The following is a 27,459-nucleotide window of genomic DNA, read 5'->3' as shown; positions in this document are numbered from 1 at the left end:
AACGACTCCTCAGTAGTTACGCAGCCCAACTGTCTTAAGCATTTTTCAAATTAAAAAGGGTTATGAGTCCCACGTATAATGAGATTTTGAGTTGAGATGAGTTTAATAATTTGAGAATTGAGTGTTTGAATGTTAGACTCAACTTAAAATTAAACTAAGCTCAGTTGAATCTTGCAACCAAATGCAGACTGAAGTTATTACTCAGAACCTTCTAAGTCTGAAGTGTTCCTTCTTTTTTTTTTCTTTTTTTTTTTAAATTAGCATTCGGTATTTGAAAATAGATAATTTCAAGAATGCACACTCTTATAAAAAAAATTTCTGCAAGTATATTTAGAGTAATTTTTTTTTTAAATAAAACTCCTAATATAACCTCTATAAATGATTTATATCCATTGAAATTCTAACCTAGCTATGTTTGGATGTTGATATCAGACGAGTTGAGTTGAATTGAATTATGAATAATAGTATTTTTTGAATCTCATTAAGATCAGTTTAACATTTTTAAATTAAGATGAATTTAATTTTTTAGATTGAAATGTATGAAATATGTTATATGAAAGTTAAATAAGTATTAGGTCCCATCAATAATGGATTTGAAATGAGTTAAGATGAGTTGGTTTGATTCAACAACCAAACACAACCTAAACCTTAGAACCAGCATACCGACCCCACGGTTTCCAAATCTAAAGTATTCATCCTAAGAGTTGAAGGATGTAGCCCGAAAAATTCTCCTGAGAAAGTTAAATATATTTTTTTCCATAATTTTTTTTATATTCTTAAATATTTTAAAAAAAATAAATTCACAATATTATTAATAAGAGTAATGATACACCTACAACTACTTTACAATCAGTTTACAATTCGTTTTAAATCAACCAATATAATTGTGACATTTTATTAAAAGATAATTTGAATATTACTTAATTACCCTTCATTTTAAATAGAGTAGTAAATTAATTGTAGATTAATTATAAGCTTACCATTTTCCTATTAATAAACACTCACTAAATATTAAAAAAAAAATGGGCGAGTATCTGGACATTTTATCGGTGCTTCAGCATTATTGTTCATCCTAATTCACATCCCAACGGTCGCGCCATTGTCCACGCGCACGTTCGATTCCGAAGTTGAAACTTGAAAAGGGCGTTTTGGTTAAACCGATCAAAATTCACGAAACTCGACTGTTGTGGCAAGGTCGCGGTTTCCCCGATTTATCAGTGCTAAATTCGTCATTCAGCCGTCCGGCTCCATTTTAATAGTTATTAAAAAAAGGGCGCGGCGGTGTGGGAAAAGTATATTCGCATATCGAAAAGGGAATGATACCAAGCAAGCGTGTGCCCTATGTATGCAATATCAGCCTTATTCGATCGGGGCCCACACGTGGCATGTAGGCATAGAAACGCTGATGATGTGGCATGATTAATGGATGATGTTTAAAGAAGGCAAATCGTGCAAGCACCGTGCGCCACGTCGCAATGGCATGCTAGGCTCTCCTATAAATACCTGTCCGAATCACAGCAATCGGATTGGGCCTCTTTCTGGGTGGACACCGAAGTTTCCTTGTGCCCGGCTCTTGTGCTCTCACTGTTGTATGGGCCCTAATTCTGGGCCACGCGTCCTCCTTTTTTGTTTTTCTTTCATTATTATTTGCATTAATTGAAGGGGACATGTTCATCATTTTCCCTTTCATGCGAAGTCTTTTATTCCCTTTTCCTTTCACATTTTTTATTAGCCAAGTAATCATCCTTAAATATATATATATGTCAGAATTATATGTGATTGGTGAACAATGGCAAGTGGGAAAACGAAAAGGTTCCATCTTACTTGATCAGAGACGTCTCTATACATTAAACATATTGAGGATATTCCTATAATTTATTTATTTATTCTAAAGAAGAAGAAGAATAAAATAAAATAAATCAATTAAAGCAAACAAAATATGTTCTTTTAATGCGAGACACGCATTGTAATTAATCATTTAAATATTCATGTATTAGCGTGGTACCGATTAAAAAAATGAGGTGAGGTATTACTTACAAATTATGACATAGGTCGAAAAAACATTATTAAAAAGAGAATTACTATATAAATAAAGAAATTACATAAAAATAAACTTACAATATGATATAATTTCATAGATTAATTAGATATAATTTACAATAAAAATAATAAAACCATGTAAAGCCCGTCAGTCTCTGTAATTTCTCTTAACCATTAACTAATTACCACAAAGTCTCGCGTCTCCAAATGAAAATTTATATTTTTCTGATGTAAGATGAGGAGTCTGTCGCACTCGCAATTTCGACATCTCTCTTTCTCTTGCTAGCTTGAAGTTTGGTCATGATTGACAAGTCAGTGGGCAGAAGAACACCCTTGGAGATCTAAGGCCTATAAAGTATGGAGGAGATTTGTTTTCATGCGTGTGCAGTCACAGACACATCAATCGACATTGTAGCATTGACATCCAAGATGACAAAGAAAACACGTCCAAAACGACAAATTATTCTCGTGTGCTTTTGTCTTCTTTTGTGTTGCAGCTTGGTTCCTTCCATACATTTATAAGCTGCTTTCGATATAAATGGTTTCTTATTTTCACAGGACTTTCGTCCTTTGGACCTTTTGAAACTGGCTCGTACCCTCGCATGCCACTTGCCAGCATGTGGAGGACGAAAGCAATAATAATCCGAAAGTAGAAAAGAAAACGAAGTTTCCCACTGATCTGGGCAACCCATCTAGATGATCTGCCCCACTGTCCTGAAGTGTTGCTGTGCTGATGCAATAAATAAGGGCATTGCGAATGGCCACACACACCCGACCAACTAAAAACGTAGAAGTTGCTTAGAAATTTCCTATCCTCTTCTGGTTTTATTGGTTTGATGTGAACTGCATGATCGAGGAATGCACAAACAGTATCTATATTTTTTGGTCATGCTTCAGTCCCACCTCTTTTCTTCTGTTTGATGGTCACTCTGCAGTATGGAAAATTAGAGTACAGATGATATTGTACTTTCATCCTATCTTGAAATACCATATTATTAAAATTTCTTATATAAATATTAATTTTTAATGACATATATTTTATAATAAGATAAGAATATCGTGCCTATGTAACTTAAGACTACAAAATAATTACTAGATTTCGGTTATCTTGGGTTCCCGCACCCACAATTAATGCATCTGTGGTGATTAGTCTTGAGTCCTTGACTCTAATGTAAGTGGAAAAACAACAGAAAGAAAGAAAGAAAAACACAATATATTAAGGTTACAATTTGGTTGTAAGACTTTATTGAATTTAATATAATTTTAAACTAAATCAAACATCTAAATACTTAACTCTTAAATTATTAAACTCATTTCAACTCAAAATCTCATTACATGTAAGACTCACAATCTTTTTTAACTTTCTAAAAAAAAAATATTAAACACACTTTAAACTCAGTTTAAATGAGTCTCATATAACTCTATCTACTACTCAATTCACTGTTAATCATAAAGAATTGAGTTTAGCTGAATTTAACTCACTATCTAAACACAACTTAAACCCAAATTTAGATTGATTACTCTTCCAAGTTTTTTACGCAGAAAATGGCTACATGGAATTACTGTTTATTTTCTTTGTTTCTTGGCGATATTATTTGTGCTTTTGTTTACCACTTATGGGTGGAACGTATGTAGATACTAGTAGCTCAGTGTACGTATGGGAAAGGAGGGGACGGTTTAAGTTGGCAGCTTCGTCCCAGCACACTTCTCTTTACAATAGGTGCGGCCACTATGTCGCTATTATTTTGACCGCTGGACATATTTCTAGCGTAAATTTTTTTATTATATTTTTTTAATATATTTAAAAAATATATTAATATATTTAAAATTATTTTTTTAATTATAAAATAAAAAAAAATTAATTTTGACTGGCGGTTAAATAAAAGTATCAATTTAAAACGGTACAGTAGACTTTAAAAAAATACACACTCTTTAAAATAATAATAAATATAAAATTTACATAAAATTATTTAATTTTTTATTAATATATCTCACTTAAATAAAAATCCCTCCGTACATTGGACTCAATAGTAAAAAGTACAACTTGCAGTAAGCCCGTGATCTCACCTCCAAAAAAGAAACTGAGAAATTTCATAAAAAGAAAAGGAAAAGACAAGAGAGACAGAAAATGGTCAGTAAAAAACAAAGAAGAAGGAAAACTATAACCCTAAAAATAAGGCTAGCGTGCGAAAGAGTGTTAATTGGTCAATAGTACCTGGAAATACTTCGGTATCAACGGAATAGTTTGACAGTGAATTGACATAAGATTTGATCTTTGAGGTGCAATATTTTGTCCTTCGATGCCATCCATCGGAAAAGATCAAATAAATGATAATTAAATAAGTAATTACAAGTATTAATTAACGGATAATAATTTACGCATAATATTTTTTACAATATTTTATATAAATATATTTTAAATAAAAAATATTTTTATAAAAATAATATTATTTTATAAAAATATCTTCATATTATAATATTATAGTAAAATATATTGTAAAAATATGTTGTGTATATATCATTACTCTTAATTAAATACTTCTAATTAGAAGATTTTTTAATAAAATAAAAATTATATGTACAGTCATTTTTTAATATTCTTTTGTATACTCCACTAATTTGATTTGTTACGTTATTTTTTTAATATAAAATAATTATTTTGATAAATTATATCAGTAAAATATATAAAGAATAAATAAAAATAATTATATTTAACCGAACTCTTAATAAAATAAAAAATAGAGGTAATATCTTTTTTGAGTAAGGATATTGATAACCCTTTTTTATCATCATCATTCTAAAATCTGTTATATGATATTAAAAACTTAAAAATTATTTATTATTTTCAACTTATTAATTAATCATTTGATATTACATCATCAAATGTGAGAGGATGTCAAAATGAATAATAATTAGCATTTTTTTTAGTAATTTTACGTATAGTCGTGGAATGTGTAAGTGCTGTATAATTACTTTAAAAAAGAGTAAAGTTTACTATTAAAAAATTAATTTTTTTTTCATACGAGTCTCATATTTATTTATTTTTTATAAAATAATTATATAATAATTACACACTCACGAATGTAACTATCATTTTTTTTTTTTTTGTTATATCACTAAAAGCGATGTTGGCATACCTATTTAATTAGGGGGGGCTTTATTTTGGTCTCACAAAAGAGAACGGTATTTCAGAAATTTTATTGACTAATTCAATTACTAAGGGAAGAATACCGTAAATTATATATATGAAGATTTTATAAAACAGAAAAGAAATATAAGCTAAATTAAAGAGAATAAAAATCGCAACAACTGCTAAATTAACTATAATATTTTCCAGAAAGAAAAAAGAAAGACTAAGTACCAATTAAGTAGTAATAGTGGAAGCTAGTAGTCCAAGGAAATGAGTTGATCATGTCTTTTGGGCTTAGCCAGCCCAGATGCCCCCAGCTTGTCACTTGATAGAAAGCTGGGCCTAATTTTGCTTGGTTACATCTCCCCTCAACCCAAATTACATGCTCATCTGAATCCATGCACTACCTGGGCACAGGCACCGTCTTGAAACAGTGTTCAAAGGGACATTCAAGATGAGTCGTGTACCTAATTTTTATCGTTGGTTGGGTACCTCATTCTGTTTTTTTTTTTTTTTTTTTTTTTTTTTTTTTAAATAAAAACAAAACACCACAAGTTCCTTAGTGGTGGTAATTTTTTTAAATATATTTTTTAATAGAAATACATCAGCGGTTAAACCCAAATGCAAACTAGCATTTTCCTTTCAAGATTATCTTTCAAACAGTTTTAAATATTCATCTTATATCTAAATTTATATTGAATCATCCTCATTTGAGATTATGCATATCTATAGTGGGTACAATAATTAGGCAACAAGATATATACACTGCCGCAATATACAGTAGTACTATTTAAAATCATTTACACCACATATCATCTACATGATATGAGTTGATTTGTAAAATTTAAATTTTAAAATTTAACTTCTAAATCAAATTATATCATGTAAAATATACGTGATGTAGATATCTTTAAATAGAATTATTCCTACAACATGCATGATGAAAGAAAACTAAGAGAGTGCTTTGATAGAGTGGGAGACGTAATAGATAGCATTTGGCTATTTTTTTATTTTATTTACAAGTTGATGTATGAAGATATTAATTATTATTAGACATTAAAATTCAAAAGACATAAAAAAAAAAATAGAATTAAAAGTATTTTATAGCTTCTTGTAACCAATCGATGTTGTACTATTCCATTCGCTTTTTTTCGAAGTTAGAAAAGAATTGTAAATGTGTCGTTATTATTTTTTTGTTAATTGATATAAAATTTACACAATAATAATATGTTGACTTATAAATATGAAAATATGCAGAATTATAAATAACAAATTTTTGTAGCCAAAACTCTTGAATGTCTTGCATTTAGAATATCCTTGGTAAGAAAAATATTTTAGGCTTTAGCTATAAAAAAATTGTATAAAAATAAATTTATAAATTAATATGATTTGATGTGATATATCAAATTGTAAAATTAATTTTATTATAAAATAGATATAAACCATATCTATTTATATATTTATTTTTATATAATGACTTTGTTTATGCCACAATTCTCATTTCCTAAACGAGCGTAGTTTATCATTTTATGTTCTAGAAAAATGTCTCGATCCCTTGAACTTTAAATAATTGCACTTATGATCCCAAATCTCGAGAAAGTTATTATTCATACCCCTCTTTCGAACAAGTAGTAACTAACCGTCATCTGTGTCACTGTCCCTTCCCTAACTGTAAAGCCCATCACCGCTCACCCTTGAAACCCCAGTGAGCTCGCACGACCCCCACCAAACTCAGTCACCATGATGCTAGATCTAGGTCCGTTTTCAAGCGAGAACTTCGACGCGAAGAAATGGATAAACTCGGCGATTCAGAGCCGGCACCCGCAAGACTCGCTCGACAAGCACCTGGTCGATTTGGAGATGAAGCTCCAGATGGTTTCCGAAGAGATCGCCGCCTCTCTCGAGGAACAGAGCGCTTCCGCTCTCCTCCGCGTGCCACGTGCCAACCGTGACATTATCCGCCTCCGTGACGAGGCCGTCTCTCTCCGCTCGGCTGTCTCCGGAATCCTCCAGAAGCTCAAGAAGGTACTAATTGATAGATCTATGAATATCCCAATTGTTTGTGTTTGGTCGCTGAGATAAATGTGGATTCGGAGAAAATTGAAGTTTGCATTGCTAGATTTGTATCTTTTTTGTTGGGGGTATTGTTTGGTTACTGAGGAAATTGGGGACCTAAACGAGATTCAGGTTATAGACTCATGTTATTTTGCAACTGAGAGTGTGGATATATTCGCTAGAAGTGTGCCTAGTGCAACTATTTGAACCCACTTTCTCCTAACAGGTAAAGAAAAGATGTGCGCTTCGGATTTGTGTTTGAATCCTATGTTTAGCTTTGTTTTGGCATTGAGTTGTTGGGGTTTTCGTTATTCAGAAATTGAGAATATGCAAGTGTTACCAATATGCGGACTGTTCGTAGAGAAAAATGTGGCAATTCGGAGGAAATTGAAGTTTGCACGGTTATATTTGCGCTTTTTGGTGGTTAAGATGTGTCATTTCTGTTTGATTATTGTTGGGTGGTATTGTTTGGTTACCGAGGAATGGGGTGACCTAAACGTGATTCAGGTTTCAAGTGTTAGATTTATGTTATTTGCCAATTGAGAGTGCCTATAGAAAAGGTGTGCTTTACGGATTTGTACTTGAATCTACCTGTTCTGATTTGTTTTGGCATTGAGGTGTTGGGGTTTTCGCTATTTGGAATTTGAAAATATGCAGGTGTTATATGCGGTGAGGGTAATAAAACTATGCCTAGTTAAGATGACTTTCTAATAATAGGAAATCTCAAGGACCAACAACTGCCAATTTTAAATTGAATTATGGTTGTGAGATTCTCCATTTGTTGCTCAAAAATGTGATTTCCAGATAAATTTTAAATTAGCATCTTCTCAGCGTTAAATTTTCTGGACTTATAGGAAAAGAGTCCATCCAGTTTATCTGCTTAGCAAAAACTTTGTTAAACATCATGAGTGCGGCAATGGTTGCAGAATACTAGGGGGAGATTGTTTATGAGATGGCTTTATTAAGGTTGTGATGTTTGATGTGGGCTCTTTGCTTGGGTTTGAGCAGTTCCATCTGATCCCATCAGTTTTCAGGTTGGGTTAAAGAAGAACATTGTTGATATGGCATCATTGGCTTATAAGTTGCATGTGTCAGGCATGTTGTATATTCCTTGGATGTAGTGGGTAATTTAGCATTACTGTTCAGGTGTAATTATACTGGGTGCAAAGCACGGGTTCGATTAACCTTGTTTGGTGAAGATGCCAGCAGCTTGGAAAAGGCTGCCAGAGGTCCTACCATACCTTTCCATAGAATCAGCATACCATCAATCATCATCTATTTTTATGTTTTTGTCAGTACTAGCGGTGTTACATGGATGTGGTGATGAAACTGATATACTGAGAACACGATGAGATAGTGTGAAGCTGTCTAATGTGGTTCACCTGGACAGAATATTTACTTTTGATGGCGATGCCAGTGTTTCAATAAAATTGATGTCCAATAGAAATTACTGAGACCTGCGTCACACGCTTTTATTTGGAATACTGCACCCAAATTCAGAAGGCTTCACTGATACTCCAGGGAAATGAACTAGCCAGTTCACACTGTCCTTATCATAGTTAATTCTTTTGGTATTGTTCTAGCATTACACTGGTTGGTTGTATTTTCTGTGTTTGTTGTGTTCCTTGTTATTATAAAAGCCTACTATATTCTTTGTGAGATTTCTAGCTGGCATGTCACAATTATGTCAAATGCTATATAATGAGTACTGCAGTGGCATAGGGAGTGCTGCTTATAAATTGGTTAGAAAAAAAAAAAAAAAAAAAGTATTGCGTATGAACTAATATTGAGAAGTCAAACTGTTGAAAATGACTTTCCCTTAAGTGAGATATTTATTTTGGCGATCACTTTATGGAAAAGCTTTTTTTTTTTTTTTTTTTTTGTCTACTTATGTTTGTATAACATAAAATGTTATTTATCAAAAAGAAAATGTTAACATAAAATATTGCAAGTGGTCCTTCTGGCAGCTGGAAGGTATCGTGTTTATCTAAGCATGTATGCACGATACAACTCTCTCTTTCTCTCTCTCAAGCATTTTGTTGTCATCTTCTTTAGGCAGAGGGATCCTCGGCAGAATCTATAGCTGCCCTTGCTAAAGTTGATACCGTCAAACAGAGAATGGAAGCAGCGTATGAAACTTTGCAGGTAAAGAAAATCCTGGTTCTCGTGTGTTTTAGTCACAGAGTTCATCAAGTGTAGCACAGGAAGGTTGTTTGTTTGATTCATTTGCTTGTAATAACAGGATGCTGCTGGCTTAACACAATTAAGTTCAACTGTGGAGGATGTCTTTGCCAGTGGCGATCTTCCTCGGGCTGCAGACACCTTGGCCAATATGAGGCATTGCTTGTCTGCTGTTGGGGAGGTAAAATTTTTTCTTTAGGCTCTTTACATCATGTGGTGAGTTCAATACTCATGAAATTTCATGATTTGATCTCTTTTGACCCTTCATTTTAGGTTGCTGAATTTGCTAATGTTAGGAAGCAACTTGAGGTCTTAGAAGATAGATTAGATGCAATGGTGCAGCCTCGTCTAACAGATGCATTATCCAACCGCAAGGTCAGAATTTCCTTCAGAACCTTGTCTCTTTACTCGTAGTCTTTCTGTTTTGCAGTTCACTCCATGTGTCTTACACAAAATAGATTATTTAAGGTATTATCACTTGCTATTATTATGCAGGTTGATATTGCCCAAGATTTGCGGGGAATACTCATTCGAATTGGAAGATTTAAGTCTTTAGAGCTTCACTATTCAAAAGTTCACCTCAAGTCCATAAAGAAGCTCTGGGAAGATTTTGACTCAAAACAGCGAGCTAATAGGCTGGCTAGTGAGAGGAATGAAGTGGAAAAGCTATCAAGTAGTAATGAGTTCCAATCAAGTTCACCTTCAATTTCATTCTCCAGTTGGTTGCCAAGTTTTTATGATGAATTGCTACTTTATCTTGAACAGGAATGGAAGTGGTATAGTTCATGCTTCTCAATGTTGAAATATTTTACGGCACCTTTCTTTGTTGAGATTTAAATAAAATGATTTTTTAAATTGTTACAAATTTTCCTACATTCTTGAAGTAATGAAGTTTTCACAAACAGACTTTTGCCTCTAAACCTTGAAGTGATTAAGATATAATTTCCTCTCTTATCTCAATAATCATAGTTTTCTAAACTATATATTAACGTGTTGATGGACACACACAAACACACACACACACACGTCTTTGATTTTATATCTGTATAATGATGTCTCTTTCCTGGTTAACAAATAGACAATTGTAGTAGATTGATTGCTGTGATTGTCGGTTAATTGCCACAATAGGCATTGCACATTGCAAATACTTTAGAAGTCTTATTCATTCAGATTAGTTGTTGTTTCCTATATGGATTTCTTACTACATGCTTATTGCAGCTCGGAATGTATTGCTTGATGTTCATACAAAAAATGGAGTTATTTTTCAGCTGTGGAATTATAGCTTTCAACTTCTACTATTGTTTGCAGGTGTATGGTTGCTTTTCCAGATGATTATAAAACTCTTGTCCCGAAGCTACTAGTTGAGACAATGGCAGCTGTAGGGTCGAGTTTTGTTTCTCGTATCAACCTTGCTACTGGAAATGTTGTTCCTGAAACAAAAGCATTAGCTAAAGGTTGTATCTGACATCTTCATAGTTTGTTGTTGAGGCTCATAGTTATGTTTTAAGTTTAAATGTTCTACATGATCTGATACTGTTCCTCATATTAATCTTAATGGCATGTGTACCTAAATTTTAATGGCATGTGGTAGTAATAAAGCCTGAGATTTTAAATTTGATTCCAAGTTGTGGTTAGATTATTGCACGATTTTGTTTTTTTGATAAGTAAGATTTATTGCACGAATTGAATAAGCTTTTTATATTTTTTTGAACTCAGGAACAGAATATCCTAACTTTCCTATTTTAACTTCAGGTATTTTGGATATCCTATCTGGAGATATGCCAAAGGGTATTAAAATTCAGACTAAGCATCTGGAGACTCTGATTGAATTACACAATATGACGGGGACCTTTGCAAGGAATATTCAGCACTTGTTTTCAGAATCAGATCTCCGAGTTTTGATGGACACCTTGAAAGCACTGTATTTTCCTTATGATGCATTCAAAAAGAGGTGAAACTGTAAACTAAACTACAAAGATATTAACTTTGCAGTATATGTGCATTTTATTATCCTTAAATTCCCATTATAGCTTCATCTTTGGACACACATGGGGAACCTTGACAAATGTGATTATGGACATCAGTATGAATATGATTGAGAATTTTTTTTTAATCAATGTTCTGTAATATACTATTTTCTACATTTATTTGATTCATTTTCTCCATATTTATTTGAGTTTAGAACATTGGATTTCAAGTAACATGCTATTTTCTCCATGAGTAATGCTTGATACAGTCGTGGAGTGCGCAAGCGGCATGCAATCATTTTGAAAAAGAGTGGGGTCCACTATTATTATTATTATTATTATTATTTTTTTTTTCATGTGAGTCCCGTATTTACTTACTTTTTTCAAAGAGATTGCGCGGCGCTTAGGCACTCTATGACTGTAAATATTATTTCTCTTTCTCCATACACCCAATTCTCTCTGATTAGCATTTGTTTCTCTTTAAATGTAATTAATTGGACAATGGCTCCCAAGGTTTTAAATTTGTTAATTAATCATTAAATATGTGTCGCAGTTATGGACAGATGGAGCGTGCCATCCTCTCCTCTGAGATTGGAGCTGTGGATCTGAGGGGAGCAGTTACTCGTGGTGTGGGAGCCCAGGGAATTGAACTCAGTGAAACTGTTCGTAGAATGGAGGAATCTATTCCCCAAGTTATTGTACTTCTTGAAGCAGCTGTTGAGAGGTGCATCAGCTTTACCGGTGGTTCTGAGGCTGATGAGCTAATTCTTGCACTTGATGACATAATGTTACAGTACATTTCTACCCTCCAAGAAACACTTAAATCTTTAAGAGTTGTATGTGGAGTGGATCATGGTGTTGATGGTGTTGGTTTAAAGAAGGAGACGGGATCAGACAAAAAGGACGGAAACCAAAATTTACGCAAAGTTGACTTGATCTCCAATGAGGAGGAGTGGTCGATAGTCCAAGGGGCTTTGCAGATCCTCACAGTTGCAGATTGTTTAACAAGCAGGTCCTCTGTCTTTGAAGCTTCCTTGAGAGCTACACTTGCTAGGTTGAGCACAAGTTTCTCTCTTTCAGTATTTGGTTCGAGTCTGGACCAAAATCAGTCACATTTTGTCAGCGATCATGGAACTGGGGAGTTATCTTTGGGCGGAAGGGCTGCCTTGGATGTGGCAGCTGTGCGGCTCGTTGATGTTCCCGAGAAGGCCAGGAAACTCTTTAATCTTTTAAATCAGGTAGAGATATTTCTTCCTCCAATTTGCTAGGGAAATCTGTATGTTAATGTCATTCCATTTCAATAATTTTAAGCGTAAAACATAATTTTCATTCTATTCTGTGGGTAAAAATGAAGAAATGGAACATTGAGAAGAGGCTATAAAACTACTGGACTCCAACCTAGACATCCTAACGGAAAAATAAAGTAAAAATACACTTTGTACCCTCAAAATATCATGGGTTGTTTACCTATAAAAAAACTGTCATGGGTTGTGCACTTTGTAGCTGGAGGGTGCAATGTGTGATGGGAAATGGCAGCCAAGATTGTGTATTATCATCTATTTTTCATCCATCTTAACGGCTGCAATTGGATGAGAATGCAAAGCACAAGTCTTTTGTAGCTTGAGGGTGCAATGTGTCAGGTTTGATAATTTGGATGGAACGTGCAAGACCCCTGATAGTTTGATAAGTGTGTTATCTTAAAAAATATAGAAAAAAGCTTAGGAAAAATGGCTGATGAAAAGACACCTTAAAAGAAAAGGAAAAGTAAACAAAATTAGCAAGCAACTAAAGGATCTAAGCATTTGATGCGAAACTAAAATAAAACTATATTTTAACTGGACAATCTCATATTATTTATTTGCTTTTTTTTTTTTTTTGGTTCTTTTTTAGACCATAAATGGTAGTGCATTTTTCTTTGCTTGTACCACCCAATGTCTCCTTTTTTTTAAAAAAAATTTTTCTTTGGCTTGAAACTTTTCTTCCTTCTCACGTATAGTTATATTATCTCTTGTTCCCTTGCAGTCTAAAGATCCCCGATTCCATTCACTTCCACTTGCATCTCAGAGGGTTGCAGCATTTGTTGATGCGGTGAATGAACTTGTATATGATGTCCTCATATCTAAAGTACGGCAACGCCTCAGTGATGTATCTCGTTTGCCAATTTGGGCATCCATTGAGGAACAAAGTGCTTTTCCTCTTCCAACCTTCAGTGCATACCCCCAGTCCTATGTAACTAGTGTTGGTGAATATCTATTAACGCTACCCCAGCAGTTGGAGCCACTTGCTGAGGGCATCTCCAACAATGATGCAAACAATGATGAGGCACAGCTTTTTGCGACAGAATGGATGTTCAAGGTAACCAATCAAAATACCAAATAGCAAAAGTTGTTAATCTCGGTGCAAAAACTGTTATGAGCAGTTGAGTATCTTTGTTGTTCTTGATTATTGTTTTTAAATGTTTGATTCGTAAATAAATGCGGAGGTAGTATCAAATTGGTTCCAACCTAAATATATGGGTGCCATTTGGGAACCTGGGCGATGTGGATAGTCTGATTGGCTTAAAGTTCCTTTTTCTTGGTTTTTTTTTTTTTTTTTTTTTCAATTTGATTATTGCAAAGAAAACAGTAATTCCTAAAAATAGGACACTAGTATGCTTTTCTCAGTGATCAGTTTGTGGGTTTTCACTTGAAGTTGAACTTCAAAAGGTTGGGCACCAAACCCTGACACCTCTCCAGTAACTTCTGGACTGACCTCAATTATTCAGATTTTGATTAGATAATCTTGGCCTAGGTCATATGCACGATGCCTTGATATGGTACTTGAGAACCCACTTGATGCGTTGAAGCTTGGATAAAAGTCACTCCCTTATATATTTTATTCTGATAATTATTCTTCTTCTTGGAACACAATTCTTTGATATTATGCCTGCACATGAACTCACTGGACCAACTTGCCTATGGGTGTTGTTTCTTCTGTATTATAGGTTGCAGAGGGTGCAACTGCGCTTTACATGGACCAATTGCGGGGAATTCAGTACATATCAGATCGTGGAGCCCAACAGCTATCAGTGGATATCGAGTATCTTAGTAATGTTCTTTCAGCACTATCAATGCCAATCCCCACGGTCATTGCCACATTCCTCACTTGCCTTTCTACCCCAAGAGAGCAGCTGAAAGATCTTCTGAAATCAGATTCAGGAAACCAGCTTGATCTTCCAACAGCAAACCTTGTATGTAAGATGCGGCGTGTAAGTTTAGATTAGTGAAGATTCCTTTCTGAGAAAATTTTCGATGTCAAAATTGGATGAACTTGCCTGATAACACCTTTGTTCTGGGTTGCTATTATTTTGGTCTCTATATTACGGAAGAAATGGAAAAGCTTGAAGCTGGAGCCTATCTTTTGCATTCAAAATTATAAGCTCTAAATTGTATCACTTTATGAGATTAAAAATGTAAGAAATTTTTGGTACTGTATTATAATCACATGCCTGGTTAAAAATTCTTGAAGGATTTTTGTGACGCATTATGATCACATGTTTTGAAGCTAAATGTGCTTGTGATCAGACAATCTTGTTAGTTCAGAGTTATTATTAACTAAGTTTTTGTGCATTTGGGATATGTTAAGAGGAGAATGATGAAGAAATGTGTTTTGAACTTCCATGGGAGGAACTCAGAGCATTGGGCAAAATCCTGAAAAGAGAATGAATCAGTCCTTCAGAGGCAGCTTCACACGATTAATAGGTCTTGTTTGCTCCTTTTCTTCACTTAAAAAAAAAATAAAGCCCCGTTTGCATATTTATCTGAATATATCTATGAATAATAGTGAAACGATTTGAGTTAAGATGTTTTATTTGATTTTAGAAAATGTGAGAGAAAAAGTTGAATAAAAGTTTTATAAAGTTAAAAAATTGTTTGAAATAATTTTTGTTTGAAAATTTGAAATATAGTTTTTTTTTTTTTTGAAGTTTGAGAAGTTGTAATAATTAAGTAATGATTAAATAAAAAATTTAAAAATTTAAAATTGAAATTGTTGTGTTTATAATAATATTTTTTTAATTAAATTTAAACCTATCAAATCAAAAGTAAAAGTCAAAATAAAATTTAAAATAATATTATTTTATTACATAATTGTAAACAAGTTGTTACATAGTAGTAAATCTATCTTTTTTCTGTGTTTTGCCAAATTGACCATAAGGGACAGTTTGGATAATGAATTGATTTGAAATGAAAGTTGAATAAAATAAATAATTTTTTAATATAATTTTTATTTTGAAATTTGAGAAAGTTGAATTGTTGATTATATTTTACTTAAAAGTTTGAAAAAGTTGTAATAATTAAATGAGATGAATTGAAATCCAAACATCCCCTTAGGTCTCTCTTGTTCCCATAAATTTATTTTATATAAAAATAACTTTGATATATTATAGCAAGCACGCCAGTAGTAAACTAAATTTTATATTTCTAATTGTACACCAATCATCTCTTTAAGAGGATGGTAAGCTTATCATTATGCTGAGGTTTTTGTCATGGAGAGTCAATCAACGTAGTTTACTTTCTACAACATGTAACGGTTTGGGGACTAGGACTAGTTTTCGTGTTGTGGTCGAGAGTCAAAAGGCATGCAAGTAGGGGAAGGCCATCCCAAAACAGCTCTTATTTGTGTAACACGTGCACACCATCGTAGAAAGGGAACAAAAGTATGGGATTGCAAAAATTAAGAAATAAATATTTTATTTTATTACACTCAAGAAAGGGAAGAAAAAACTTCTTCAATGTGTGAATTTTAAAAACACATTCAAGGGTGATATATGCCAAACCATCCATAACGAATTGCACTGTTTACCATCACATATTCCTCGATCCAAGACCACTTCACTTGCTACAAAAATGTCAATCTGATAATTTTATTTTGATAAGTAAATGTTAATATAATAATTTACAGTATCAGAGAATTCATATATATGCCAAAATAATATTATATTATTAGCTGGTCAATTGCAGACAAGCATTGCACCTGTGCACCCCGATTCCAAATGCAAATTGTATTTGATTTTCTCATTTCCTGTATTCTTTGGATACAAGCAGTTCCACAAGCAGCCACTATTCAATAAACGTTTATTCCCCTGCACAAACCATTCCTTAGCATAAATTGTCTACTTACTGGCAGCAATCTGACCATCAAGGCTCACCAGATTACCTACCTTATCCTGCAAACTAAATAGAAACAAGCTATTCTGTAGATTGTAATTTTTGGTTACCTCCAGGAACCCACAACATCGCATCCCAGCCCACTGAAGTAGTCTCTCATGCATGTGGAAACAACATTTCTTCTAAGGGAACAACTCTGCAAACACAGTAATTACCTATACCTGTCGAATCCGAATAACTCCAAAACTAGCCCCAACACTGTTAAACAAGTAGCAATGTTTGAATATGAATATACTATATTGATTTACTGCCCACCTATATCTATTTCCCCTTAATAAATGCTCGTTCATCGCACACTGCATGCACCTATTTCTATTGTCGCTCATGAAGGCAGGGCCTTCGAGTTTGGACCCATTGACGATCAAAGTCATAAGAAAAAAATTGCGAAGTGATTACCTCGTATGGATAGTCTGCCAGTGATTACCTTGTAGGCATGAGTAAATATGGTTTAAGTCAATTTAACGACCAGGAATAAGGGGAACGAAATCTGACAAGAAAATATTTTTTTCTGATAAGTAATATCAATCTATGGGAGTTGTGTTGATATAAATAGGTCTAATTGTTACCTCAAATAAGAGGAAAACACCATCTCTCTCAGCAGCAGTGTCAATCATGTAAATAATTTTTGAATCCGACCACTTAAAATACTGAGACCAAAGTCTATAGCCCAAGATGACTACCAAAAAATAAGTGAGATAGTAGACTTTCAGAGACAAATACGCCAAAAAAAGAATTAAAAAAAACATAAAATATATTATAAAATCAGATTCAACAATGAAGTTATACCTACCTGAACCTTTTTCTCCATTAATAATATTGATGAAAGGGAGATGGTATAGTCTCAACAAAGCTGTGAGATAGGAAAAAATAGTTTCACCCATGATGACAAGATAACTCATTCCTCAAACACGTTCATAAAAGTTTCAAGATTAAAAAATCTACCTCTTTAAATTTTAAAGCTCAGACATATGTCGACAAATCGACTAATACAGGCGAACTGGACTTCTAGGTGATCTTCTGTGACCACGCCTAACAGGTGAACGTGACCTGCTCCGATCACGGTACCTATCCCTGCCTCCTTCTCTGCCATTCCTGGACCTACGATCCATCTCTCTCCCTCCATCCCGACCACCTCTAACATTCCCATCTCTTGACCTTTCACGATCTTGGTCTCGTTCTCTGTATCTATCCCGCTCCCTGTCTCGATCACGATCGTGATACCTGTCCCTATCACCCGAACCACTTCTCCTCTCATTATCCTTCTCCCTCTGCTTCCTCCGCTCTTCTGCTTCTTTCTCTCTAGCCAATCTTTCCTCTTCCCTTGCCTTCTCTTTAGCTTCCTGGAATACAAGCCATGCTCTTTCATCACAAAAAAAAAGGATTAAATAAATCTCTTCCATAAACTTATTTTGGGAGGGATTCTCACCTTGTACTCAGCGATGAAATCTCGGACCATGCCATAGCCAATGTGCTGCTTCCCTGTGACGTGAGATTGGGTTCTCTCAACAGCATCATTTGCTACTAGAAACGAGCCACAGGTCTCGCATAGAGCCATCTTTTTCTCCTGTGCAAGCATTAGCACTTTATCATTTTGCGGTTCCTGGGTCAAGGCTGTCTTCTCAGCATTTAGCATCTCCACCTATAAAAGAAAGTTAACCAAAAATCTCGACATTAAACACCCAGAAACCTCAATCTGATGCAGCTTAGAAATGTTGGGACCAAAAATTTGAATTTTTCTACAATTGGGGAATCTAACGAATGCAATAAGAAAATAACATGGAGGGAATTAAAGCATTAATTAGAAAGTATAAGTTGACTTTCTGGATTTATTTGGGATTGCTTTCTCCGTCTGTCTCTCTGTTTGGACAATGCCAGTAACTCATTCAAGAGTCTAAATAGGTGGTTTTGATGATTAACAAAACACACCAACATCACCTTTCTCATGAGTGCTTCAGCTTCATCAACCTTCCCAGCTTCACCAAGGGCCTCTACTTGTTCCAGCAGGTTCTTTATCTTTTCTTCCAGCACGGAGAACTGTTCAGATTTTTCAGCTGATAGTGGAGGTGCTGGGGTGGGTTCCACCTCTTGAGCAAGGCGAGAACGCCCACGCCTAACTCTTCTATCCAAGTCCATCACCTACAATAGGTCAAGTACTATGATGGAATTATAGACTTTTTTTTTTTTTTTTTGGGGGGGGGAGGTGGAAAGAAAATTTGGCACCCACCAATTTTTCGCAAAACTGAGCAAGTTCAGCTTCAAATTTTGGCACATATGCATCATGTCTTGGAGACTTCTCAAAACTAGAGCCACCAAAATATAAAACACCCATTAACGCCCAGAAATACAGAAATCTAATTGAAGAATCATATTATAACAAAGAAAAAATAGCATTGCAGGTTGTAAGCTGACATGATCCACAAACTACAAAAGACCCAACAAATTGGGTGAGAAATACAAATCTAATACGTAGGACGTGCATTTACAGGTACCACAGACACAGCAGTTGCCAAACATACAGACAGCAATGACCACCAACATCTTCTGCGCTTTAAAATCTTAAAATTTCAGGTATTAAGAGGAAAAATTTGATGTAAAACGAGCAAAATTATTTCTGTATAAAACATATGGCATGATATATTTCAAAATAAATAAATCGATGTCACATCATTGGCCACAAGTGCAGAAAGAAATATATGCAGAAAATCTAATATTTTAAAAGGTACTTATGGGTAGCCAAGTTTAGCTTTAATGTTCTATTATTGCATATTCTGGCAAACAAATATTGATCCAAGGATTCCACTGTCATATTCTGGTAGAATAACAATAAGACAGAGACTACATTAGAACCAAAAAGAAGCAAAGTACTCTAACATCCCTAGCTAAATGCAGAACTGAGAACTCAGCAACACTTTTAGTTCCAATAACTGCGAATATTCAGTGCTTTCCATGGTAAGATACAACAGATAGCTGGATGCATAATAATTTCAAGCTATACAGAGAGCCAACATTGCTAAGACAACATAAAATAACCATTTGCTAATAGTACAGTGTAAACATTTTTCCTTCTCCAATGAATGAAATGCTCAAAATACAGATCCAATAATGTGTAAAACCTCTGCCACTGAAAACTATATAGCAGCCATATTAAAGGTTGCATGAATTGGGCAGTTGTATCTGAACTAGGTGACAAAGCAGAATTAACATAAGGCATCTTCTCAAAACTCAACCGAATCAGAAATATGATTGTTGGGCTAGCAGGGATGAAGGGCAACATGGCCATTTCGTTTTTGCACCAGATTAATGAAAAAATAATAGGAAACCCTACTAAAAACACAGAACTACATACGGGAAAACTTGTAATGGCATCCCTCGGGCCTTAATGCAAAAAATTTTACGCACTCTTTGCCTAAAATTTTATCCAAATCGTGAATTGGATTTTAATTTTTTCAATCACTCGGCCTATATGGTGATACAGTCGATGTCGTGTAAATTCACAATAAATATTAAGAAAGAACCCCCAATTGATAGCTTCATCTTTAAAGAGAAAATACAAATTAAACTTGTCAAAACCTGTTAATACTCTTGAATTAATGGCCTACAAGAGATAGATTTCAATAACTATCCCTAATAGGCCCAAAAATTTAAGTTTCCATTTTTTGAAATTACGTAAGGCTTTATAATGAGCTAAAAATTATATCTTAATCACTTGATAAGGAAAGGCTGGCAGATTCCACTTAATCAAGAAACTTAAATTTTGTTAATTATTAATTAAGAATTTCTTAAAAAAGGCAAATAGCATAGCCCAAGTACATTGAACGTATATAAGTAACACATAATTAGAAATAGAAAAAGATACAAGAAAATCATGGAAACTCAGCCCATTAAAATCTATAGAGGCAGCCCAATGGAACAGATAACTTTTAGTAAAGATGCATATAGAAGCATGAAAATAGTATTTGCCTTTAAACATGAAATTTCACATGACCCACATTCTGAGCACTTAAAACACGATCCAAATAAACAGCCTGTTATTAATTTGCTGATTTAGAAGAATAATTTATTCTCCACTTCTTGCACGTATCTGATCGTAATGCTTAGATCAGTTACCTCGAAAACGAAAAACCAGCAACAGCTTAGGATACCATGTAAGGCAAATCTATGTTCCATCCTACACCACACATAAGCAGCAAACGTAATCATATAAATACAAGATCCATTGTCTCAACATAAACTGGTCGTTCTGATCAAGTGTTAAAAACTTTAAGATCCAAGTAAGCTCGCTGTCACAATATGTAACCAAATGTTTCACAGCTTAAAGAGAATACATTTGACAACCAAACAAGTACTTTCTGATTGCATGAATCATGAACACATACAACGTAAACCCAGGAAGAAAATGAAAACAACAGTTCATAACTAACAGTTCAAATCAATCACCTTTCTTTCAGCTTTGGATCATGTATTCTAGGGCAAGGTCCTGCAACAAAAGGACAACAGGCAATAATTAGTCAAATCTTGCACTGAGCAAATATAAAAACAAATCCTGCAATTTGATGTTCATAAACATAGCAAAAGAAATTAAACCAAAATTTGGGAAGCCGAGTAACTAAAACATTTTCGCCACTGAGCCAAACTAACATGATTAGCTATATTAAATTAGAAGACTCGACACAGCAAACACATTCTTTCAAAGATTCTAGTTATTCCCCATTTCATTACCGAGTGTTCTCATCAATTAAACAAGGGCAAAACTTTTAACTTGTAGGTGATAAATAGCTGTAAACAAGCAATCACAAGTAAATTAATATTCTTCTCTTTTCCTGTGTTTTCTCATCAACAAAAGGGAATCTCACACTAGGCGAAATCAGCGAGAGATTTCATTTCGGCTCACCTAGATCGCTCCGCGTATTGACGAAGAGATCATGCGGACAAAATCGAACCATATAGCAAGCACAAACCTCCTTATCATCCCAAGCAATCTCCTTGAATCCCTTTCTCTCTTCCTCCGTCAAATTACGAGCTAAAAAATTCGCCAAAAGCAAACCAAAAAGATAAAAATTGAAAACAAGATCCACCCTTTGATGAACATATTTAATTAAATCAGAATTAAAAACAAAATTACAACCCAAAATGAACCAAAAAATTCAATATAAGCATCAAATAACAGATAATCAGATGGATAGTTAAATCATTGAATAAACGGGAATTAGGGTTTAGAGGGAAATACTTGCACCCATTAGTTCATCAAGCAGAGCTCTCTGAGCGTCCATGGCTAAGGGAAAGTTTTAAGTAAGATCGATGGAATTGCACTCTGAGAGCAGGTTTTAGGGTTTTCTTAATAAGTGGGTGTGCTGTGCTATCGATGTGATTCATGTGAATATGTGTACACGAGTAACGTAGAGAAGGCTTATTTTGTGGGTCAAGGATTTTCCTATACTGGTGCAGGTGAGATTCTTATCCCAGGATTGTTTTATTTGTTTGAAAACAATTTTTATTTATTTACGAGAATGTAATTTACAAATTAACTTGACATATGGCCTAATCAATTGTAAATTTCTTTTCATTAAGAAAAATATTACTATTGCCCCTTATTTTGACTTCCTATGTATTTTAATTTTTTTTATTTAATAGTTATATATTTTTTATATTTTTAAAAAACTTTTAAAATGATAAAAATTAAAAATTAAAAATTAAAAATAAAATAAAAATAAAATTTTATACCAGCGATAAGATGGAATGAACCGATCTTTCATAAAATCTTATCCTTATTTATTCGCTTCATTTGTGACATGTAATGCCTGAATGTAATTCATTACATTAACTTTATTTTAGAAATCATGATTTTACAATGATGTTTTTTTCGATAAAAATACGTACATGATGCCTACAAATTGAACATGGAATTCTTTAAATTTATTTGTTAATATTTTTTAGATAAATTCTATTTACAGTCTTTAGTAGGAGATTGCATGTGCAATCCCATTGATAAATAGAGGTAAAATGGTAAAAAAAATCATTTTAAAAAGTATATTATTATAATTTTAATTTTTTTTTTAAATATAACTGTATGAACTTGCATAAATAATCTTCATTTGAGGATTGTCTGTAGACTAACTTTTTTTTTTAACCTTTTTGATAATGTTAATTATATCTTCAAGAAGAATAAAAGGTGGACGCAAATCTCTCATCTATCTATTAATTCTATATATTTTGAAACATTTTCTTTATTCTCATAATATTTTATTGTCTCTCTTTTGATTTCTGCGAGACAATAGTTGTGTGGTTCTTGGACAACGCTGTTTCTTCGATTGCAGCAATTACCACGGTGTTGCTGATCATTGTGATGCATCGTGTTTGAAATACCAAAGAAGGTTTGTTTGTTTAGCATATGCATCTTAAACCCGGTTTGTATTCGTAATTCATCTCAATTCATTTCAACTCATCTCATTATTATTTATTATTATTTATCAATTTTAACTCACAAATCTCACTATTATTCACAATTCATTTCATTACTATTCACAATCCATCTTAACTCATCTTCGAATCTAAACGACACATTTGTCAACTATTTATCTTTTTTAAAAATCAATATTTACCGTCTTAAAAGTGTATAGGTCTTAAGCACTTTTTTTTAAAAAAAAATTGAGTAAACTTATAACTCATACAAACTTTTTTAATAATAGATCATATTTTAAAAAAAAAAGTATACGAAATTTGCACACACTAATATCGATCCTTACTTTTTTTCTCAAACTTATTTCCCTACGTCCAAAATCTGCCCCATTATGAAATCGTGCGGTGGGTCGGGTTGGCCCAAAAGCGGACTCATTTGGGTCGGATTGCATGCCTAGAGGCCAGAAGTAATAGCATTAAACATTGTGCTCAGTATTGAATTTCTTTTCAATATCCATTGGGCTTATTTTTGATGGGCTTAGTGGTCCATTATGCTTGGGTTCTGTGTGGAGCATAGAGAGATGAACAGACGCCTCTCGGAGAATGTTGTTATGCCAATGACCATCATCGACCCTCGCCCTGTTCAAGAGATGAAGCCTACTGAACTGAAGAGAATCAGGACACTGCGCCATCCTCGACTAACAACAAGCACACCAATTTGGAAATGCAGGCTTCGTAGGTTCCACCATTAATGTCGTTACTCAGCAAATATCTAATATATAATATCTCAGTAGAGATTTTGGTTGTGCGTGCCTCATGCACGTTTAGAACATTAGGTTACATCTATACGGTCTCTCAAATGTTTAGCATGTTACCTACTGGGTGCTTAATTTAACTGGAGACCCCATTTGTGCCTTACTTGAAATCGCCTGAGTCAATTGGTGACCGCATTGATTTTTTTTTCTTTGAGAACATAACAATGTCATTCATAATAGAATTAAGAGGAATGTTACATACACTTATGAAGTGCATAAACGCTGCGCAATCGTTTTAAAAAAAAGTAAGATTCACTGTTAAAAATTAGTTTTTTTTTTTTCATATGAATCTCATATTTACTCAATTTTTTTAAAAAAGATTACGCAGTTCTTGCGCATTTCAGGACTGCAAATATAATTTCTCTAGAATCAATACCATACAAATACAAATCAGCATCTAGCAAAATTCTAGACAATAAAATCTTGACATTGATGCGCAGTGGAGGCTGTGTGTCCGTGCGTGAGCTGGGTGCTCGTGTCGTCGGGGCTCGATTTGCTGATGCTTGCGGTAGGCGTGACATCCGGGTTCACGCTAGTGCTTGTGGTTTTGTAGTTGGTTATGTGTTTTTATCTGTAATTTTTTTGTTATTTTAGTTAGTAATATAATTAGAAATAGATTATTGGATTTAATGTCCATAGTAGTGTCCCGTACTCTTCCTCCTTGAGAGCATTGCATTGTCCCGTACTCTTCCTCCTTGAGAGGACAGAGGGGGTTGTGAAGTTTTGTTTTTACAGAGCGCTTTCTCTGTTAGGAGAGAGTTTTTAGAAGTTAAGACAATGTCCACCACAAATGAATTTGTGTGTGGGAAAACCCCAGAGCTGATGCGTAGTTTGACTTATAGTCTGGATTTTCCATGTATAAGTCACATTGTAACTTCGGTTTATTAATAAAACGAGTATGTTTCCTTCAAAAAAAAAAAAAAAAAGTGTTATCCACAAAATGAGCATGTCTTGCAAGTATATGCAATGCTTCATTCCCTTGCCTATCAACATGAAATACATCATATGCCTCAATAATATAGGAGACTTTGAATTTCAGTAATCACATTCCATTTATTTGCAGAAGCCTAAAAGATGTCAATTCAAATAACTGGATTTATACTCTATTTTGGGTATGCAGTACTCAGTTTCTTCTTTCTTTTCTTATTACTTTTTTCTTCCTTTCATTTTCAAAAGTATCTTCTGTAGAATCATTTTTGTGTTTCTTTTGCTATAATGTGTCATAAATAGGCATTCCCTAGTTAGTTCCACTAGAGCCAAGCCCAGCCATGTTGGAACAACCAACCTAATGCAGTTTTTTAAATGTGGAGAATACAAAAGAGATGAGAAGAGAGGAGGTTTGAGGAGAATTCATATGGTAACTCAGCCAGCGATGTAATCGGAGATGGTTTATTTGGTGCTGAGAGTGAACCCACATAAAATAAATAATAATAATAATAATAATAATAATAATAATAATAATTTTTTAATAGCGAACCACTCTTTTTCAAACTGACTACACGACGCACTCCACGACTGTATCTAGTATTACTCAAATTATATTCATAAGTCCTTGTGAATCACATACTTTCTACATCGTTGACATAGAAATAATTTGATTAATAAGATAAATTTAAAATTAAATATCATTGCAAATTAAATCATGATATGTCAATAACATAGAAAGTATATCTTTCACACTCGTCGGAAGGATTTTATAAACAAACATACGTGGGTTTATTTTCTAAGAGCACTCTTATTGGATTAGCTAAAAGTTAAATCTATTGAATATTTAGTTATTAGAGAGCAAAATATGCTCATAATGGATTAGCTAAATTCTAAATATCTACAGTAACTTTTAAAAATTTTTTCAAATTTAAAGGTTACTGTAATACATCAAATACATATTTTATTAATTATTTCTCTCTCATTTTCTTTCTATTTCATATTTTATCACAATTTGTATATTAATTCGAGTTAGTGATATATTAATTTAATAAGAATATGATTATTAATTAATATATAATAGGTGGAATAGTAAAATATGATAAAATAAAATAAATTAATAATTAAAAAAATTAAATATTTTTTAAATTATTAGTTATTCATTACTATATAATGAATAAATGTATAATCTAATGTGGAGATTTGATGTGAATAACCAAAATCAAATTCATCTTATATTATTTTATTGTTATATAATGAAAAAATAGCTATTTCAATGTGGAGATTTATGTGAATAAAATAGCCAAAAATTAAATTTCTCTTACATTCACAAAAAATATCATTTAATTTTGACTAATTCAATAAGAGTTCTCTAAATTGAGCCAAGTGAAAGAGCTTTAAATAATGCTAGATTTATCTAGAGGGCATTTGGAAAGAAATCTAAACAAAGAGTAATGTCTCTCATTATGTATTATGTACAAAACACTCTCCAATTATGTACACTGTATCTAAGGTCTGGTTTGTTTACATAAACCAAATTATCTTATCATCTTATATATTTATTACAATTTTTTTAAATTACAACATAAAATATAATAAACATTCAATTTTTTTTAAATCTCAAAATAAAAATAATATTTTATTAAATTTTTTATCTTTTCACACCAAACGAATCCAAATCTCGCAAAATATAGACAATCGCACACACAAGTCACCCTTCCGGTCAAAGTTGAAACATTTCAAATATTTCATCTGCTGCCTCTCTCTCTCTCTCTCATGGAGAGGCCAGAGGCAGAGACTGAAAGATTAACAAGACGAGAGATATTGGCCAAGAACAGGGCAGAGGGGGTGCTATACCCACCCGGGCAGTACGGGCACAAGTTAACTTTGCCACGACAGCCAAGGGCTCCGTCCAACGAGTTGAAGTTGGCAGCTGTAGCCGTCGATTTGAACGTACGGCCGAGATCGGCGGACATGCCTCCCATGATGCAAGAGCGTGCTTTCCGCTACACCAGAGCACTTATAGACGCATATCCGGAGAAGAAACCCAGTCCTACGCACCTTGCAATGTGCCTCAAGAAGGTATGTACAAGTGTATATAAATCAGGATTCTCCTTTTTTCCTTTTATCAAAAAACAAAAAAAAAAAAAAAAAAAATAGAAGCGATGATTATTTTTGTTGTAGGAATTTGATGCAACTTATGGAATGGCATGGCACTGCATTGTTGGGAAGAGTTTCGGATCATTCGTGACTCACTCCAATGGTGGATTTGTGTATTTCTCTGTCGACAAGCTCTCCTTTCTTCTCTTCAAGACCGTGGTCCGACAAGTCAAGTCTCCTTCGCAACTGAAACTTTAATGTTGATGCATAAAAATGTCTGTGTTTTATGGCCTGATTTAGCCAACATACTTTTGGATCTTACATGGAAACTTGCATTACATTACATTTACAGGTATCGTTCTCAGATTAGCCATTGGGTTCTGCTCAGCAGGATCTCTCTCTCTCTCTCTCTCTCGATGAAGTTTCCATTCATCAATAGAGAGAACGGTAATCAATGTTATGAGCCATGACTGAATTGCCAGATTTTAAGTGAAAGTTACCCTTTTACTTTCGATTGGATTTGGGAAGAAGTAAGTCAACTAGTTCTATTTTGTAACGTCGTTAGCTTCGCTTGGAATGGTTGGGGTTTGTCTTCAGACTGTTTTGAATTATTTCTGAATGGAAAGGGTATGACCTATCGTGAT

General features: G+C 33.7%; 3 protein-coding genes across 10 annotated transcripts; 2 read left to right on the top strand and 1 right to left on the bottom strand.

Annotated features, from left to right (window-relative positions):
* The first annotated feature begins 6,778 nt into the window (after positions 1-6,778).
* On the top strand, positions 6,779-14,873 carry LOC121248255 (conserved oligomeric Golgi complex subunit 7). Its single transcript, XM_041146657.1, has 10 exons — positions 6,779-7,195; positions 9,281-9,370; positions 9,468-9,587; positions 9,680-9,781; positions 9,902-10,182; positions 10,715-10,860; positions 11,159-11,357; positions 11,927-12,611; positions 13,396-13,728; positions 14,357-14,873. The coding sequence occupies exons 1-10, from the start codon at positions 6,911-6,913 to the stop codon at positions 14,633-14,635; spliced, it is 2,520 nt and encodes an 839-aa protein (XP_041002591.1). The 5' UTR covers positions 6,779-6,910; the 3' UTR covers positions 14,636-14,873.
* Positions 14,874-16,251: 1,378 nt separating this feature from the next.
* On the bottom strand, positions 16,252-22,001 carry LOC121248332 (luc7-like protein 3). 8 transcript variants are annotated; one of them, XR_005937424.1, is made up of 10 exons: positions 21,808-22,001; positions 21,472-21,600; positions 21,018-21,057; positions 18,805-18,880; positions 18,516-18,716; positions 18,007-18,219; positions 17,523-17,920; positions 17,147-17,430; positions 16,631-16,716; positions 16,252-16,495 (listed from the first exon to the last, which is right to left on the bottom strand). XR_005937424.1 is itself a non-coding variant. In XM_041146778.1 (8 exons), the coding sequence occupies exons 1-7, from the start codon at positions 21,848-21,850 to the stop codon at positions 17,564-17,566; spliced, it is 1,059 nt and encodes a 352-aa protein (XP_041002712.1). In that variant the 5' UTR covers positions 21,851-22,001; the 3' UTR covers positions 16,252-17,430; positions 17,523-17,563. The 8 variants fall into 8 exon arrangements, 1 of the variants encoding a protein (XP_041002712.1); XR_005937425.1 differs by having other exon boundaries at positions 16,252-16,716; positions 17,147-17,256; positions 17,371-17,430; XR_005937427.1 differs by having other exon boundaries at positions 17,371-17,430.
* Positions 22,002-26,411: 4,410 nt separating this feature from the next.
* Positions 26,412-27,369, top strand: LOC121248375 (dynein light chain, cytoplasmic-like). Its single transcript, XM_041146836.1, has 2 exons — positions 26,412-26,797; positions 26,900-27,369. Exons 1-2 carry the CDS (start codon positions 26,492-26,494, stop codon positions 27,071-27,073), a joined length of 480 nt encoding a protein of 159 aa, XP_041002770.1. The 5' UTR covers positions 26,412-26,491; the 3' UTR covers positions 27,074-27,369.
* Positions 27,370-27,459: the final 90 nt, after the last annotated feature.

This window comes from Juglans microcarpa x Juglans regia, chromosome 2D (assembly GCF_004785595.1).
Source record: "Juglans microcarpa x Juglans regia isolate MS1-56 chromosome 2D, Jm3101_v1.0, whole genome shotgun sequence".
Classification (NCBI taxonomy): Eukaryota; Viridiplantae; Streptophyta; class Magnoliopsida; order Fagales; family Juglandaceae; genus Juglans; species Juglans microcarpa x Juglans regia.
The sequence above is the reverse complement of the archived record's forward strand: the minus strand, read 5'-3'. Positions and strand labels throughout refer to the sequence as shown.